This window comes from Bactrocera latifrons, unplaced genomic scaffold, assembly GCF_001853355.1.
Source record: "Bactrocera latifrons isolate USDA-ARS-PBARC rearing strain unplaced genomic scaffold, ASM185335v1 scaffold_331, whole genome shotgun sequence".
NCBI classification, from domain to species: domain Eukaryota; kingdom Metazoa; phylum Arthropoda; class Insecta; order Diptera; family Tephritidae; genus Bactrocera; species Bactrocera latifrons.
This window is the reverse complement of record NW_017536970.1, coordinates 210,898-230,694: the sequence shown is the minus strand read 5'-3', so window position 1 is coordinate 230,694 and position 19,797 is coordinate 210,898. Positions and strand designations below refer to the sequence as shown.

Here is a 19,797-nt window from a genome sequence, read left to right as displayed (position 1 = left end):
AGCAAACAACTCTCCTTAATTTAAAACAAAAATATTACACTTTTTTTCAATTACTGTGTGCTAACTTATCATCAGTGTCCAGTTTGTCGATAACCTGCTTTAGACAGTCTTTGGTAGAAATATGTTCCAGATCGCAAATGCGCGTCAGATCCATTGTTGCGATCTGTTCGATCATCTCCTTAATGCGTTCTTGCTTTATAATGGACTTAACTGTTTGGCGCGCTGCAGTGGCCGGACGTTTATCAACCTTTTCGGCGGAGCTTTCAACCTGGCGTCCCTTCGCMCGATAATGCTGTTCGATTAATTGGCGTATCTTTTGTTTTGTTGCCAAAGTTTTACGATTCACTCTACCTAACGCCAGATTATGCAGCTCATGGAAGTTTATATCTTTTGTTTGCTGCTCTGAAGTTTCCTCTGATTGTATGTCAGTGTCTGACTTTTGGGCTGATGGTTCAACAGCTTCGTGCACTGTAATTGGTTTTTCAGCGCTAGGAGGTTGCATTTCTGACTTATGAATTTCAATTGGTTCTTCGAGCGCTTCATCGTCTACAACTTCTAATGTCCAGTCCTCTACATAACCGTCCTCCAGCGAAGCCTTTACATCAACTTTATCGTTAAGTGCGGTTTTCAATTCTTCTACGTCTTTTGGCGTTTCAGTGTCTTTTATATCTTCTACAACTTCGTTAAGAACGATTTCCACGTCTTCGATTGCGTTTGACTTTTTACTCTTCTTTTTTGTTTTTTTCTCGCCTTTYGTCTTTATTTTAGTTTCAACATCAACAGGAGGTTTTATTCTTTTTAATATAGCTATGCATGGTTTGGTTTTAATACGAATTGGCACTAATGAGCTATACTGTATGCCAATATTATTGAAGCAATCGACAAACTCTACAATTTCAAATTCTTTCTGCAGTGTGGACCAAAGCTGCACATTGTTTTTATTTTTTGCTTCCACCAAGAGATGTGTGTAATAACGAGTCTGCTCAGCATCGTAAGTTATCGATTCGTTTTTACAATAGCTGGAAATGTAAAATAATTACAAAAATTAAATATAATTTGGTATTAAGGATTAATTTTCCACTTACTGCCAATCATCCCGGATTTGTAAAAATCTTGAGACTCCACTTTGTGCCGCTAAATTTGCTATATGTACAGATGCATTGGGCGTTTGTGCTTCCAGACGATGCAGACGAGTTAATGCCACACCACCTGGATAGTTGGTACTCGATACAACCAAAAGGAATACCGTTATAAGTATATTAATTAATAAATGGGCACCAGCACCAAGAGCCAGTATTTGGTGCCACACAGATTTCCCGCTATTGAGCCAGCTATAAAAATTAAATAAAAGTGCCTACAAAATGTTAGAACAACAAAATTGAGAGTAAAATGTTTACGTACAATCGGCAACAGGCACAAGCAGCCGCCAAATTCAGCACAGGGAACACGTAAACAATAAAGCGCAACTCTTTGTGCGGCAGTATGGAGTAGATAAGCACAAATGCCAAGGCCGCAAGCACTAGTGGACGTATACGYCGTTCCAAACAAACACCTATAGGCACCAGAAAGACTGAAGCGCCGAGTGCGCGTGGAAATGCTGAATAGAAATACCATAAGAACGGAGAAGTCTGCAAGTCAAAGAAGTAAGTTAAGAAAACCCCAAACAATAACGGCATATTTTGGAAGATTTTGTATGCGTGCAAAACGAACTGTCAAATAAAATTAACTTTTAAAGGATACACCCCAATCGGAGCTTTTATTCATGATAGTGTTGTACCACAGTACTTCACCCTCCGGCCACAAGAGACGGCGCCAGAAAAATGAGTCCAAAACAATTGTTGTGACCAAAATAGCTAAACCTGCGGGTAATGCTATTTTTAGTACGCTGTAAATGTATTAACACACATTTTTTAAACATAAAAGTTTGGATTGGATTGTACATAACGATTTGTAGAGTGTGCTTTTGAGCTTACCTGGTTATAGTAACCTTACGAAAAATCAYATCATATGCTAGCAGTAGGCCTAAGAATATTAAAAGCTCTGAACGAAATATCAATATTGCGATGCCGGAACATATTATGAAGGGTTTCGTTTGTCCTTGTAACCAAAAGGAAAGAGCATATAACACTAAAAAAAAAGAGATCAAAAAATTGTTTTATTTATTTCCAAAAATAAAATAATGTGTAATCGAACGTAGTGACACCTTACCCACAGGCAATGCTATAACATTAGGCAATGGTCGACTCATATAGAATATGAAATGAAACTGTGTCAATGTGATTATAGTAAACCAGAGGCGGACGTCAGTGCCGAACTGTTTGCTTATCACACGACGGAAATTGTGCCACGAAGCAGTTACCACAGCTGCTAACACCAAACGAACTACAGCAAATAAAAATTTAAATTAGACAACTTTTAATATATGTATACTTATTTCATACATATTTACCAACATACTGCGCCCAAAATTTATTCATGCTGAGTGTTTCAAAAAGAATCACAAACGGTGAGGACAATATGGAGATTACCAGCGGTCCGAGAAAGGTGCGCGGTACTACACCGGGGAAAWCATGATGATCATACTGTGAGAAGTTGAAGTGTATTGCAAATTACTATTACTTATTTGAAACAGCACAACAAACCTGCGTAAAGTTTTGTCTCAAATAAAGAATGTCATGCATAGCTTGTAAATTAAAACTCTCCTCCACTTTGGTGAATGGTGTGTAGAACAGATGAGCCGCAGCCGTCAGGAATACCAACGAATCCATGCTAGTCGGTAATATTTCCAATTAAAGAGATATGAACTAAAGGGTTAAAGCCAAAATAATTTGTTTAAATAGCAATCCGCAAGAAGCGTTGTTAACGATGCACGTATTGATGATCAATTAACTGAATTACATAATGGCATATTATCCACAATTTGATTCCCGAATTTTCCACAATGTTATCTACATAGAAAATTTACAATAGCATATCTTTGCCGATACGCTCCACCGTGTAAAGCGGCACCTGTGCACAACTTTGACTCCAGGAAACTTTTTTAACACTTTACTTTATGTTTCTCCTTCGATTTRTTAATCTATTGCTTCCCTGACATTTACACTAATACGCTGGCGATTAAGAATCACGCCGATGTGGTGTTTATTGCCATTTTTCCAATATACGGCCTTTATTATTCTAAATTTAGTTTTTGTCAATTCCACGTAGTTGGCGGTGTGTTGTATGTTGTGCATCATTTTGTTGTTGCTGCTATGAAACAGCTGTTTAACAGTGGGCGTAGAGTTGCCGCTCTCCAAGTATGCGAAATAACTTCGGTGGGTAAAGATGAAAGTAACTTCCTGAATCGGAAACGGAAGAATAAGGCACAGAACGAAAACTTATGAACCTTTTTATAAGRAAAGGAAATATGTATGTACATATACATTTTCAGTTTTGACGAAAATTCCAGTTATACATATTTACATTATTTACTACATTAGTGTGTGCACTTGTACGCACACATACAGATATGTATGTGTTASATGTTTTGACATAAATAGTAATATAATCAAAACTAACCTAAAAATATACATACTTATAAAGTAGTTATGGAAACAAAAATAAAAATTAAAAGTTTTAGGAATCTTCATCTTATTTATGTAAGTATCTTATTGGTCGTATGAAACCCATTGAAAAGAAAGATAAAATAACAAATTTAACAGAAAAATAATTAACCCGGGTTTTGGAGTCGATTAGTGGATAGGGAGGGCGTACTTGCAATTTTTAAGAGGTAAAAACGGTTAAACTCGTCTAATCGTTGGTATATATACACAATATACATACATATGCATACATATATACATATATGTATCATACAACATATACAGTTTTTTCTAGGTACATAGTATATATGTACGTAAATTTTATTAGCGAAACCGCAGCAGAATTAAGCAACAACATTTGATGGTCTTTTATGTTTTCTTATRAAAACTATGCTAAACGTTTGGCATCAGTATTTGAGAGGGTATTTCCCCTTTACTGAATATACCCTTTGGCTTTGATTTTCTAGGTGCCTCACTTTTACTGCGTGTGCATGTAAATATGTACAACACCGAAGTGTTAATGGTGAAGTTGTAGTGTATTTTATTGCTTAGCGCGCACATTTCGTATTTAAATGTTGCGTAACGGTGTAAGAGCGAAAATGACTTTAAAAGAATATGTCTGCAAATATGAAAACACGAAAGGACAGATACTTATATAGAGATACAWATACTTACATATTTATATACATATATGTATGTGTATGCATTTGACGTGCATTTTTCTAAACGTTTTTACACGATTTTATATATGTATGTAGATAGGAATAAATTGCAACCTTGACAATAATAAAAAAATGTTTAATTTCTTTGTGCTTTTGCCTAATATTAGTCCTCTCACGAATTCTGAATGTATTTACTTCACCGCAAGGTGAAAAATCCTCTTCGTAAATCATAATTAACTTAAACTCTTATGGTTGGCAATTCGACAGAGACAAAATTACGGACTTTATTATCATATCACCGATCAATTTAATTACGAGCAATGGCTTGTGCTGTACATATTCAACGATCGACTTATGGGAAGCGCCATGTTGCTACCGTATAAAAACATATCTTATAACTAGAAGTACACACTTTTTTTTAACAGATCATCCGGGAGTAGTGGCAAAGTGCCATGTTATTCTTGTTCAGTATTTTTTGGCATTTCATCATGGAAAGACTCACGCCTGAACAACGTTTACAAATCTTTCAATTTTATTACGAAAATTTAAGTTCTGCAAAGAATGTGTTTCACGCGCTTCGCTAAACTTATGGTTAACATAATCAGCCTACTGAGCGAACTATTCGCAACACCGTCATCCATCTTGAGTCCCACCATTCATTATTGGAGTRTATTCAATCGAATAAGACCACGTTCAGCACGCAGTGAATAAAATTTAGCAGCCATYMCTGARATTGTATGTRAATCGTRGTGAGTCGATTCGGCAATTGGACTGACGTATGGAACGACTTGRCGCATTTTAGGGTGTGGTCTTAAATTGAAAAAGGATAAAATACAGCTTTTACAAGAACTGAACAACTGGAGCTCTGGACCATCCCAAGTGACATAGCTTCGCTCTTTGGCCTCTTGGAAAATTCCAAAAAAATTCAATGTTTTTTCTTAAAAAAAAATATTGAACCACGAAATGGGTACATATGTGCGTATGCCATCTGATGAAATTTAAAATCCGCGAGGTAAAATTTTTTTTTTTTTAATTGGTACGATCGATTTTTATATACGTATGAAGTTTCATGTTCGATGTCACATAGTGTGTATTTGGCAGCTGGTCGTTTACGACAAGAGTTTATTTGAAATTTTATGTTTCGATTGTAACAAGTCTAGGAATTACAGTAGTAGCTACCTCATACTTTAAAACTTCAAAGCTCAAAGCATTTAGTGAAGGTCGTGATGTCACCGATCTGGCGCTCAAAAATTAGCCGAAATCGAAAAAACCAAAACTCGCTGAAGGCACTGAAAGCCATTCAAGCAGAGGCTTATAACAACTTTTTCCGGTTATAAACTCACCATAAAATATTTTTGTTTGCAGCAGGTCAAGTATCGTGATTGCTCTACAGGAGTCAGTTTTATACAATTCTTTTTAAACAGTAATTTTTAATTTTTACTTTATTTAGTTCTCGAAAGTTAACCACTTCTTCTTTGCTTGCAACCTCTTTTAATGAAACGTTTTTCCATGGGATCAGCAAATTATGTACCAAATACTAGAATATTCCTTCAAATCGACAAATTCCTCATATTGTCATAATTTGAAAWAGTGTGGCAACAATAATTTGTTATCTGCCGCAACGAAATCATAAAAGACTTACTGCAAATATTCTTATATCCAATAGTTCCACATGACTTAGCACCGTCAAATCGTGCATTATAATCCATAAACCATAGAAGAAGGGAATAACAAAGCACGTGTCGCAAGAAGACTGACAACATGCTAACTAAAAATAAATTTAATAAACATTCGAAATTAATTTTAAAAATTAACTTCACCACATAGTATATAAGTAAATAGTATATGTAATCGCCGCCATGCTGCCGTACAAAGCAGAGACCTATGTATGTAGGGGACAAATTGCGTCACAAGGTAAAGGGCGGTGGTTGGGTGTGTTAGAATGGTTAGTTGGTGGCAGAAAGAATTGTGTTTCATTAAATTGTATTTATAGTAAGCAATTTTATGCATCTAAAACGCGTCTATCATCAAATATCACGATGCGGAAAAAGCGTTGAACGCTCGCATCCAACAACCGCAGCCAATTTTCGGCGAGTTCAACGGGCTGACTGCCAGGCAAATGGTACGGCTCCKATGTATGGTGGCGTGTCGAATCTTCGCATCCATAGTAACTTTGAAAATCACATATGTATATGTGGAAAACTTATCTGTATTTATAATCGTATGTGTCCGACGTYTGATCGGAGCAGCTTGTGCTTTCACCATAGAGTYTCCGTATCTAACGGTTATGATGCACTTAAGCTGCTATTTCTTCCTGCTAGATTCGCYTATAATTTTATTTGATTTCACCTTTTCAAACACACACACACACATATATATATAACTATGTATTTGCTGCCAAAGAAAACACCGCAATGGGTAATGTGAAATATTGCCGAGCAACAGGCAATGCCGCCGTATCCCGCTTTTGTGGTTCATGTTTTCGTTTGGCGGGCTTTTGTCGATCTTCATCGCGCCACACTATCGGGCCCAACATATGCAGCCACAAATCAGAATTCCGTCGAAGCGTTCATTCATTCAAGTGTATCGAGCGTGAAGCCCCGTACTGAGTGGCTTTTGGCCGCCATCCTCTAGCTGCTGCTGCTGCTGCTGCTGTTGCTGTTGTATTACCGTTGTAACGGACAGAGCGCTGCCACGTCACAACTGCATGCCACATTGACGCAACGCCGCGTGCCTGCACAAGCAAACACATTTTCCCCAAGGCGGATGTTATTGAAGGTGATATTGTTGGTGGCCGCTAAGCTTGCCGCCTGCAGTCGATTGTGGTGGCTGCAATATGCGCTCACTCTCGATCTGTGCGGCTGGCGTTGCTTCGCACTATAGCCATTGCTGCCGCCGTTTAGRACGGTTTCAGCAGTTTCATGCCCTTTCGGTGGAAATTCTTTAATTGCACATGAGATTTGCAATTGTTTTCATTAGGAATTATTTTTGTGAAATATTTTATGTGCAAAAAGTAATTAAAATGTCTGCACAACTACAATTCGCTGRTTTTCTACATTCTACGCAATCTGCACAAGAATAAATGCATTTCAATAAAATATTTGTGTGCACTACATATATATATATAAGTACAATCACTATTTTTGCGGTAAATAACATATAGTATTGGAAAACACAATACAAATATATAGTACTTCTACAAATTTAATTGGTCAGTAGTTGCCAAACACACTAGKCATCTAATCAATACCGGATATTTATACCCTGAACTGRGTATATCAAGTTTGTCACGAAGTTTATAACCCCCAAAAGGGAAGGTCRGAGACCCTATAAAGTATATGTMTACGTATATAAATGATCAACGTGCCGDGTCAGTMCGCTTGGCTGTTTGGAAATACGCGAAGTACTCCCTCGGTTTAAAAGATATCGATCGCAAATTCTGCACATGTCCTTTTSTTCTCAAGAAGCTGCGCGAAATCGACCATTATACAAGTAGGATATAGGTACCATACAAAATGATCGATCAAAATGGAGTCTCTTTTGCGAAACTTGGCATAAGTTACTTTCCCCTACACCTGTATAATATTCGCACATATTATTCAGATCGGATCACAACAGTCTTTAATTACCAAATAAATGATACCATTATAAGGAAATATTTTTGATCAAATTGAAGGTGAATTTTGTTATCTTTTTAAAATCTCTATGCATTATTGCAAATCCATTTCATCTCCTTCAAAGTAATCTCCTCCCGCTGCAATACACTTATGCCAATGAATTTTCTAGTCRTCATAGCACTTCGRTTCAGCTTTTATCCGTATATCCTCAATTAAGTCAAAACGGTGTCCTCGAAGTGTTCTTTTGAGTTTGCTGAACAGCCAGAAGTCACACGGGGCCAAATCAGCCGAATGTGGTGGTTGTGGTACGATATTAGTGCAAAAAGTGGCGAAATGATCACGAATAACCAATGCAGTATGTGATGGTGCATTATCGTGGTGCAAAAACCAAGAGTTTTCACAATTCTGGGCTCTTGAAGCGGTTCACGTAAACGGCACATAACGCTCAAATAATATTCCTTGTTGACAGTTTGGCCCGGCGGAAGGAATTCATAATGCACCCCACAACGATAATCGAAAAAAAAAACTGTCAACATGACCTTGATTTTTGAGCGACTTTGACGTGGTTTTTTCGGTTTCGGCCGGCTTTAGCACGATATTCGGTTGATTGATCGGTTGTTTCCGGATCGTAAGCGTAGATTTAAGTCTCATCTCCAGTTATGATGCGTTTCTTTAYGATTTGATACAGATGTTAACTCGACGGTCTTTGTCGAAAAAATTCAAGGTTTTTGCAACCATTCGAGATTTGACTCTTCTCAAACGCAATTCGTCTTTAAAAATCGCCTGTACGGATCCATATGATATGCCAAAACTATAAGCAATATCTCTAATAGTTAATTGACGATTTTCAAGCTCCATTTCTTTGATTTGTTTGACGTGGTGTTCATCATTCGAATTGRCCGATTTGACACCACATTTTTCTCAACACTGTCTACCGGCTTAGAACTCGTTATGCCACTTGTAAACGCTTTTAGAAGACAGAGGTTGATCTCCAAAGGCTTTATGCAAGATCCTCAACGTTTCTGCAGGCGAAATTCAATCTTCTTTGTTCAATAAATTCAGACATAGTAAAAATCGAAGAATTCATKGTTAGAGCCTCACAAAACGACGCGTATCTCAAATACTAATGAATATTTTGACGTGAAATTTAGCATAAAYGTCTGTTAGTGACATCAAGCTACTATCGACTTACTGCAAGTTTACCGATTCGAAAAACATGCGAAGTATAAATTAAAAACTCACTTTTCAATTTGATCAGTATTACTTAGGCATTCCGAGGAGTACTTTTCCTACAAAGAAAAACSAAAACTTCTTTAATTAACAATTGAGCGCCTGGTAGAAAAAATTTATTTCACAGGCATAGTTCCCGTCTCTGTGTGACAAAGAAGTGCCCGTAGTGTCGAGAATATTACTGCCGCCAGCGTATCAATTGAGGAAGACCCAAATCGGTCTCTCACATGTCGTGCTCAACCGTTGGGCATCTCTGTGACGTCGCTTGACCACAAGAATTGTCGTATGTTCGTGAATTGGGTTGAGCAACAACAATTGAACCGGATTTTCATCAAAAARCCATCTTCAGCGTAAGGTTCGTTTCTGGCTGAATGGCTTCGTCAATAAGCAAAATATGCGTTATTGGTCAGGCAACTATCCACACATACTCAATGGGTCACCATTGCAATCCAAAAAAATTACGATTTGGCGCGGTTTATAGGTCGGCAACGTCATWGGGCCGTACTTCTTCCATGATGATCAAAACCAGCACGTTAATGTGAATGGGAGTCGCTACCGCTTAATGATAACCGAACATTTTTGACTGGAATTGGATGATATAGACTTGGACAATATATGATTCCAACAGAATGTCGCCACACAGCGAGTGTCAGAATCGAATTTGGTGTATGTGTTATCACCCGAAATGGCCCAGTCTATTTGCCGCCGAGGGCATATGATTTGACGTCGTTAGAATTTCGCTACGTCAAATCTATGGTGTATGCCAACAAATCAGCGACGATTGATGATCTTCGTATGAATATCGAACGCGGAATTGCAGCAGTATCCGCCGATTTATGCTTGAAAACCGTCGAAAAATGGGTTCAAGCGTGTCCCTGATGGCAAAAGGAATCGAATTCTAGACATAATGGCATCGAATGTACTTTTACAGCAATAAATATTTTCATTGATATCCCTAACCGTATTTTTTTTTTAAGAATTCGATTTATATAAACATACCATATAACTACATAGATGTGTAATTTTAAAACATGAAGAAAAAATATCATTCTGAAAACATCCTTTTGAAAACGAGTTATGGATTTACATGTATTTCATGTATTTCTAACTCCCGCCCACTCTTTCAAAATATTTGTTAATGAGAGTGTCTCGCGCATGGTGGAGCTGAGCTCCACTTCAACCACCGCAAATTCGACAGCCAATCGCCGATCAATGTCTATTTTATTTATTTAATAAAATTTACATATTTGTATATAATAAAAAATTTTTGAAGATGTTGTGCTTGGAAAACCCCCAAAAGGCCTTCATTCGCTTTGTTGCAACGAAAAACCGGTTTAATAATTCCCTCTAAACCATATACAACGGTACATAGACATGTACAAATCTTATATTGGTTGCTGTTGTTGAATTGAATTCAAGTTGCGWTGCAAGTATTTGCTTTCTGGGTGGTCCGGCCGGTGCCATTAGTAAAAATATGAGTTATTTGAACTTCAATTAGTTGAACAACAAAATGTGTTTACTTATTTGTTTTTAATTATTACAATCGACAGTTCAGCAGGTGTCACCGCCAAGCATGTATACACGCACACCATACAGTAGCTGCGGTTGCTGGGTCRGTGGCAATGGCTAAAGCGCGGGCAACGGTAGGAAAAACATTGGCTAGAAATGTTTCGGCAATGCATTTACGCCTAAATGTGTTTGGTTGAAGGTTACATGTTGTTGTATTTACTTACATGTGTATTGTGGTGCTTGGGTTGTTTTTTTTTTTTTGTTAGCATTTCAGTTTATGATGGCGGTCTTCTCTGTTTCAAGTTAGGAAAATTAACACTGCTAAGTTAATTTAACCGAATTACAAAAATATTTTTGGATTTATAGTAGTAATTTAGCGAAACACTTAGGTTGCTAAAATTTTTAGCAGCTATTTTAACGAATTGTGATGGTAAGTAAACCTGAATAGAGACTGTGTGTGTGCTACACATTAGTATAAAAAATATGTATTAAAATTTAAATTTATTTATTACCATTTAAAAGTATTACTAAATATTTATTAACTCCAAGATTTCATCTTAAGAAAATGCMATTATTACTACTCGTACAAATTTATATTTAATTTATTAATGTTTGCAACAACATGTTGCAACAGCGAATATAAAAGACCATTAAACCAGACGAGGTAAATAAATATAGAATTATATACATATTACATAAATAATGAGAATGACGAAAGTTTACAATCCCGTAACTGTATGCCCGCGTAATATTTAACTTGAGTAAAAATTTATATCTTCATGAAGCTTAGTACACATGTTACTTAGCAGCATTCGAATGTTGGTATTGCGAATGTTCGGAACCGGACAACTAAGTTCCAAWTAAAGATGCAAAACTGTAACTTGGTACGGGGAATCAGTGTAGAGAATTTCATTTACGGTTTGAAACTTTTAAAAGAGTGGGAGGGGTTCGACCTTTAATAGGTTTTATGAGGTTTGCTGAGAAGAAGTCTGTTTGGCTTCCTTTATACACTGTTGTGTTGCTACTAAAAATGCGATAACTTAATAAATACATGCGTTAGGGAAGTTAATATTTACGCTCGAGGAACTACGAGACCCATTTAACCAAATTCTATTTCGGCATTCTTATATTATATTGCGAAAATGAACAAAATCGGACAACAAATACGCCTACTTTCCGTATTTACAGCCACAAAAATTTTAAATTTCATTTTATTCTTTCACTTTACAGCATATCTATGTAAATCAAGGATAAGAAGTTATTGAACTGTTACATAAATAGTGGCWTTAAGGTATGTCAATTCACRCCCAAAAATGGATATCGAAGCATAGCTGACKCTCCAGGACTGCTCGGAKRCAACTGACCAGCCACTCGTTCGTTAGCTAGGAATGCCCTCTACCGAATACAGTCGGTGCGCGCACGTTCCCAAGTACCGTCGCGGCGGAAGAAAATCAGTCCAATTACTTTCCGGACAAACCCTGTACCTAATATAAAGATTTTCAAACTACGCGTTCACTTTACAATTTCCAATATGTGAGTCATCTTAAATATAATTCTCCAGAGAGCCCCTTTATCCGGTAATAATATTTCTAGATGCAAAAAATAGACTTTGAAACTTACAATTAGCTTTATAGCGTATTCATCGGTTAATGTGTAAGATATTTAGCAATAATCAGTATAATGCCGAAAATGTGTGAAATATTTCGATCCGCGTCAATCCTTTTATGTTGGTCAAAAGGTGTTAACTTAAACAAGCTCTTTACTTTAAATCGTGCCTAAATCATTTTACTTATCTCATATTTTTAGAAGCGTATTTTTTTTTTATCTTTTGCATTAAAATATTTTCTTTTTATTATAATTACGTAAAAGTAATTTTAATTTCTATACTTTTTGCTACAAATAATATGATTTAWTCGGCGGTTGATAAGGCTTTGACTACCATGGGTTTCGTCAATAGCCTTTTTATACCCTGAGCAGGGTATATTAAGTTTGTCACGAAGTTTGTAACAGCCAGAAGGAAGGGTCATAGACCATATAAAATATATACATATATAAATGATCAGAATGTCGAGTTGAGTCGATTTAGCCATGTCTGTCTGTCCGTCTGTCTGTATATATACGAGCTAGTCTCTCAATTTTTAAGATATCGTTTTGAAATTTTGCAAACGTCATTTTCTCTTCGAGAAGCTTCTCATTTGTCGGAACTGCCGATATCGGACCATATAGCATATAGCTGCCATACAAACTGAACGATCGGAATCAAGTTTTTGTATGGAAAATTTGCACATTTCACTATGTGTTTCCATAAAAGTTGGCACAGATTATTTTCTAAAGCAAAAATATAATGTCCGAAGAAATTGTTCAAATCGGTTAACTATAGCATATAGCTGCCATACAAACCTGCCATGGAAAACTTTCACAATTGACAAGATATATTCACGAAATTTGGTATAGATWATTTYYTGAGSCAACAATGTAATCTCYGARGAARTTGTTYAGATCGGWTWACTATAGCATATAGCTGCCATACAAACTGAACAATCGGAATCAACTTCATGTATGTACTTTCACATTTGACGTGGTAGCTTTTCGAAATTTGAYATGGATTACTGCTTAAGGTAATAATATTTCAGATCGGATTACTATAGCATATASCTTCCATACAAACTGAACACATAATTACTAACAGAKATGCACCTGTGAAGGGTATTTAGCTTTTAGCTTCGGTGCAMCAGAAGTTAACGTTTTTTCTTTTTTTGTCAGATCACGCGTGAGTCGTGTTATTTTTTTCAGTATTGTTTGACATTTCATCATGGAAAGACTTACGACTAAACAACAAATACAAATCGTTAAACTTTGTAACGAAAATTCACGTTCTGCAAAGAATGTGTTTCGCACGGGCTCCTGAGCGTACTATTCGCAAAACCATCAGCCATCTTAAGTCCCAACATTCATTATTGGATAATATTAATTTTATTATTACTATTAATAGAATAGACTAAGTGAAGAAAATATAGCAACCGTTATCGCGTAATTATAACCAATTATTTGATGCTTGAAATTGAAGTTCGTGATATCACAAATCGCATCAATCAATAGATTTATTGAAAGAATACTTCGGTGAGCAGATAATTTTACATTTTAGGCATGTCGATTGGCAACCTTTTCCTGTATGAATATGTCTGTGCGGATCATTCCTCCAGTCGCCAATTACCAATTAAAATGCTCGAATGAATCATCGAAAATTGAACTCAACGGATGAACAATCTGAGACGTTACCAGATAAAGATAAGAGGYAACCTTCCAAAAATAAATGCCAWTGTCTTTCGATTGATAATACACATTCTTCGTTAAATTAAAAAAGTAGGAAACCTCGAATTCTTACCTCGATTGGTGGAATTTGAATTTAATATGAATGTTAAACTTAGCAMATAACTTTTCAGATAAGTTTATGAAATCAATCCATGCTTCCAAGACCTAAGATTGTTCTAGAGGACATGAATTCATTGAAGCCTTGAAGGAGCTGAATGGTCTGGAGCAGCCTTATGGAATTACCTTGAGCAGACCAATCGGTCTGCCTTTACATTTCCTTCAGATGATTTTTACCGACCACTGAAAGTCAAGTTAATGCTTCCTTACATAACCTCTACCATAACCATACCCTCTAAATCCATATCCTTGGCTTTCCACTAGAAAGTCAATGGACTTACTTCGATCTGTAAGACTGAGTTGTAGTCACTTAGTTTGAAGAGACCTTGTGTATCGATGAATGCCGTTGGTATTACTACAGATCGCACAAACATTGCTACATTTTTTTATTCCGCTATTCTTGGAGTGGATATTTTGAAWACTAATAAAGATACATGTATTAATGAAGCTAAGTACGTTTATGAAGTTATCAACCTATTGAAAAAACTTGATCTCACGCGATTGCCTGCTTTGTAATATTGCAATCACATTTTTTACACCAATTTACATTAATCGGTGACGATGAAGCGGACGCTCCATTGCACAAAATTGAAGGAGCTAGCTAATAGGGTAGGACGAAAGCATGCATGACAACTGGAATTTAAGTGTGTTCTGAATGTGGTATCCCGAAAAACTAATAGGACTGTGTAAAGTGACCTTAACCAATGCAAAAGCTCCGTCAAGACCTCTCCGAGCCGTTCGATACCAAACGAAGTTTAAGACAAGAGGACTCCCTTATCGTGTAACTACTTCAATCTACTTCTCGAGAAAATAATTCGAGCTGCAGAGCTAAATATAGAAGATACCACCTTCTATAAGAATGAAGATATCATTGGCCTTAATAACCGCGCCGTTAGTTATGCTTTCTCCARACAGGATAAGGAAGCGAAGCAAATGTGTCTGGTGGTGAGCGTTAACATAATGAAATATCTCATGTCATCAAACAAACATCGTCGCACTCGCGACTTGGCACTCACGTCACTGTTGACAGTCATAACTTCGAAGTTGTAGATAATTTCGTCTATCTTAAAATCAGTAATAGCACCAACAACTACGTCAGCGTCAAAATCCAACGCAGAGTAACTCTTGCCAACAGGTGCTAGATTAGGATACGCTGGCTAGGTCATGTCCTCCGAAKGGATGAAGACACTCCAGCTCTGAAAGTATTGGATGCAGTACCCGCCAGGAGGAAGCAGAGGAAGGGGAAGAAGGACAAGGTAGAAAAGGACCTAGCTACACTTGTACTCTTCAATTGGTGCCAAACAACGAAAAGCAAAAACGACTGGTTGTAAATTCGTCTATAAAAGGGTAAGCGGTTTCTACGATAATAAAGAAGAATAATATAATATATCATTATATTATGTAATGATAATAATCAACATTATATTTTTTTATATAACTTCATTTTTCAATTATAGATTCAATTCAGTTTGTAAAGCATAAATAATACGATTATAAATCGAAGTAAAAATATAATTCGGACACTCATAAATGCAGCAGACTTAAACAAGTCATCTAATGCTAATTATACAAATATTTATATTCATTACGCTATATACAGTACATATAATACTACATACATACATATATATGTACTTATGTATGTATAAAAAACTCTTGACATTGAAGGATACGAATCATTTCCACGGCAGCTACTTCGTACACGTTTTGATTTTGTAGCGTCAACAAATTTTATTATTTTCAAAATAAATAAAGAAGAGTCAGAGCATAATCTCAGGCGGCACATAAAAGTCGCCAGAAACTTTACAGAGATTAAAATTTATGAACCATATCGCCCCAATTTCCTCTCCCTACACCGCCGTCGCAGATGAAATAAAATTTATGAAATGCAATCGAGACACTTCCTTCTGTTGGGTAGCGAGGCTTGCTCCTTAAAATAACATAACCAGCAAATAACGAAGCGTTGGTCACCAAAGTCAGTGGSAACGATAAAATCACAACCGGAGCAGATTTACTTTCAAAAACACCGAAATGTTTTCATTATCAAAACTGTTGTTGTTTTTGTAGTTTTCTTTTCCTTTTCTCGGTTTTGTGCGTGGAATTGAAACGCACATGGCGTTGACATAAATTCTTAGCGGCATTTGTTGTTTTTGGTAATGTTCAATTGCGGGTTTGACACATTGCCGTGCATACAATTATCTGCATTGCTCCCAAAGGGGRCAAGCCATGMKATCTGTATGTATGTATGTATATACCATGGGTTTATGTGACACTGTTGTGTAATATGGTTCAGGTGCGGCAGCAGAGACACTGCATACAAAGGCGCGCCACTTACAAGTGTTAGTTTACAACTATAACTCATTGTCTAACTTCCATTGACAACTTGGCCGCTCAAGTGGACACTCCACGCCTGACAAACTAATCATACAATGATCTACAACTTTATTACTAACTCGCCCGTACTTAGATGTTCTTGCATATGACACATTTACAGCTTCATATTCTAGTGTCGTTATACAACTGTTAGTAAGTAGGACGTTTKCCTGCGAGCGTAGACAATTTGACGCTTCCGTACAAGTAGGCAGTGACAGGCAGCACCCCGCAGCGATCAGCCGTGACTTACATTCTGTATGTTGTTGGCACTTGAATGATGTGAGACTACAAACAGCATATGTATGTGCATATATTCATTCAGATAAAAATAGGAAAAATTTATATAACTATTACTGCATGTATGTATGTAGAACATATTCGTATGCAGATAAGGTCAAAAAAGACAAATATTAAAATTTTATATACATATAGATACCAGCAAATATTATATTACATGTGTCGTTGCGCAACTATGTATGTATATAAGTGTACGTGAGTACGTTTTTGGAGGCTGTCCGCTTGACACTGGTACTATGTGTCGATTTTCTTGCCTCAGTTCTTTTGATATTTGACTCGCGTCTTTACCGCACATCTTTTCTTTGGAGTATACGATACATAAAATTCATACATATACTATATACATATATATATCGTATTGATGGACCCTTTTGCGCTTAAAATATACGGCCTTAAATACATACATACACTTACATTTATATGGCGACACATGTACAAATAGCATCCGCTGTAATTGTCTGAATTTGCATGATTTCTGTTTATTTATGTTCTGTCTCAGCACAATAAAAATTATATTAATTTGCCATGCTTGTCTTTTGTCACTCATGTGCATTTCATCGGTGACTTCAAAGCTTGAGCATTGTTAACCAATTTGTTTTCACTACTCAAAATTTTGAAAAATTAATATATTTTCCTTTTCAGCCAATTATTTTGTAATGAAACTCCCTCTGATGAGCTTATACCAGAAAATATATAGAAGAAGAAAATATCAACATACGGAATATTGGGCAACAAAAAGCTTAGGGTGCGATGGGCGACCCATTTGCCCAGTCAGGACTTCCTAAGTCGTGAGTGACCATCAACAAGAGAYGATGACGTTTCTTCTAAATATTTAATCGATTTCACCGACGAACCAGCTCTGCTGGAGACGAATACTGCTTTGTCGGACCACGGTTTTCTAGGATTCACAATTTGTGAACTAAATTGCAACAAAAAGGTACCCAGAAATTGTAAATAAATCGCACTTATACCAACGTTTTTTCAGTCATCGAAATACTTTTTTGATGGCCTTCAGATCCTTCAGCGAATTTTGTTTTATGGACTGAAAATGGGTTCCAGGAGCGGCAATTCAATTTGGGGAACGACAAAAAATYACACGGAGCCAAATCTGGTGAATGCGGTGATTGATCGATGCTATTCATTGCGTTTTTGGCTTCGTATTCGGTCACGCCGTCGGAGATCACGTGCAACTTTGAAACTATTTACTTTTTTTCTTTAAAAGTTTTGTTGCGTCCTAAAAGTAATTATATAACCGGTATTGTACTTATATATCAAACAATTATATTTTTTTAATATTTCTCGATATTTTTTAAGACATCAGACCAATTTCGAGGCAGAATTTACGTATTTGTGTGCAACTATGCCCTCATTTAWTTTTAACGATGGCAAGCCATGGGTACTTGATATTGCTATGGGYACCTAGACACTTCTCAGCAAAATTTTGGCCAGCGAAGTTAATGACGAGAATGCAAGACGAGGCTGTGAAAATTAATAAATTGGCTGGCGATACAACAGTCATTTTTGTGTCGTTTCACTTTGGTTGCTGCTTAACTTCTAAGTAACTAATTCAGAATGAATAGTAGAATATAAATTCCATTTACCTGTGCATATAGTATTTCGATAATTTTTATCCTATAAAAATCCTAAAACTACGTTCAAAATTGCCGCCAATTTCGAAGAACCTTTTACAATAATTTATTGCTTCGTGAAGTTTCGAAATTTTACTCTTTCTTGTCTCCGCTTGATATGTAATAGATAAATAAAACAGATAAGTACTCTGCTATCTGATATAGTTAGTCGAAATCGCTCATTTCGACGATTGACAAATATCRAAAGTATTAGGGTAATCTTCATTTATTACCGTTCTTCCTTTTCACTGTTTTGCGCCAGTTGGAGATTCCAAGTGTAGTTGGATCCTTCACCACCTGGTATTTTCAACAGAGTGGAGGTCTTTCTCTACCTCTGYTTCCCTTAGCGGGTACTGCGCCGAATACTCTCAGAGATAGAGTTTTCATCCATACGGACGACATGACCTAGACAGAGTAGCCGCTGTCTCTTAAATCGCTGAAATCGTCCCATATCTCGTCCAGATCATTGTAATCTCCGTAGAACCTTTCTCTCGAAAACTCGTAACGCCGATTCATCAGATGTCATAGAGTTTGGTCCTTGTTCGTTGAGAGAGGACATTACTTCACAATTGTCTATTGGTAAATTGGTTCTTTCCAACCTTGACGGAGCTTTTGGTGTTGCTTAACATCAGCTTATACAGCTTATACATCTGCTTATAAGCTTTGGTGCGGTACCAAATTCAYACATATAGGCATAGAGACAGTTCCTTTTCATAAATCGTATGTATAGGGATTTAGTTTACTAGACTGTTATTCTAATAGAATCTAAATCTTGTATCATTATAATTGACAAACAGAAATACGTTGGAAGTGAAATAGTAAATTCACTCCTGAAGAYTTTTTAAATGGGACAACCCTTCATAATGAATTGAGATACATAAAACGGCTAAAGATAATAGTGAAATTTGGGCAATGTCCAATATATATCTGCTACTAAAATATATATGTTACTAAATATTTCGCTCTTTGCCAAAGTTGTACGGATGAARGTGAGGTGGTACCATTTTGGAACTTTCCTCCCATCTGTTGCCCTTCATTTGCTAGGCTGTGATTGAAATATTTCAGTAGATAGCCCTTCGGTGAACCTAGCGAAGTGACTGGAGTTAGTTTTAACTCCATTAATAAATGAAGTGAGATGAAAACGCTTCGCTGATCTATGGGAATCTAGGTATCCACTTTTAGAAGATGGCAACCATAAAGGTTTAAAAAACGGGTTTTTTTCCTCTTCAATACAGCTTTTTGCACGGTCCAAAAGTATGTCGAACGATTGTTTTAGCTCGTTGGCCGGTATGGYCGCCAATGTGCCGGTGCAAGCCCTTTGAGTGYCATATCAGGTGAATACGGGGAGTAGTTATGTAATGATTAAAATGTGATTTTTGGTCAAATAATCGGTCACAAGCGTCCTTCGAATGTTGGATTCTGAGCAATTTTTAGTCGTCAGTCAATTTGTGCGGAACAAACRGTGCACACA

The 19,797-nt window shown here is 36.7% G+C and overlaps 1 protein-coding gene across 2 annotated transcripts; it reads right to left on the bottom strand.

Moving 5' to 3' along the window:
- Nucleotides 1-12: 12 nt before the first annotated feature.
- On the bottom strand, nucleotides 13-3,236 carry LOC108971245 (probable Dol-P-Man:Man(7)GlcNAc(2)-PP-Dol alpha-1,6-mannosyltransferase). Of its 2 annotated transcripts, XM_018937193.1 has the most exons (9): nucleotides 2,899-3,236; nucleotides 2,643-2,804; nucleotides 2,450-2,582; nucleotides 2,209-2,382; nucleotides 1,974-2,127; nucleotides 1,741-1,885; nucleotides 1,402-1,628; nucleotides 1,086-1,331; nucleotides 13-1,019 (listed from the first exon to the last, which is right to left on the bottom strand). In XM_018937193.1, the coding sequence occupies exons 2-9, from the start codon at nucleotides 2,766-2,768 to the stop codon at nucleotides 47-49; spliced, it is 2,178 nt and encodes a 725-aa protein (XP_018792738.1). In that variant the 5' UTR covers nucleotides 2,769-2,804; nucleotides 2,899-3,236; the 3' UTR covers nucleotides 13-46. The 2 variants fall into 2 exon arrangements, with proteins under 2 accessions (XP_018792738.1, XP_018792737.1); XM_018937192.1 differs by having other exon boundaries at nucleotides 2,643-3,236.
- Nucleotides 3,237-19,797: the final 16,561 nt, after the last annotated feature.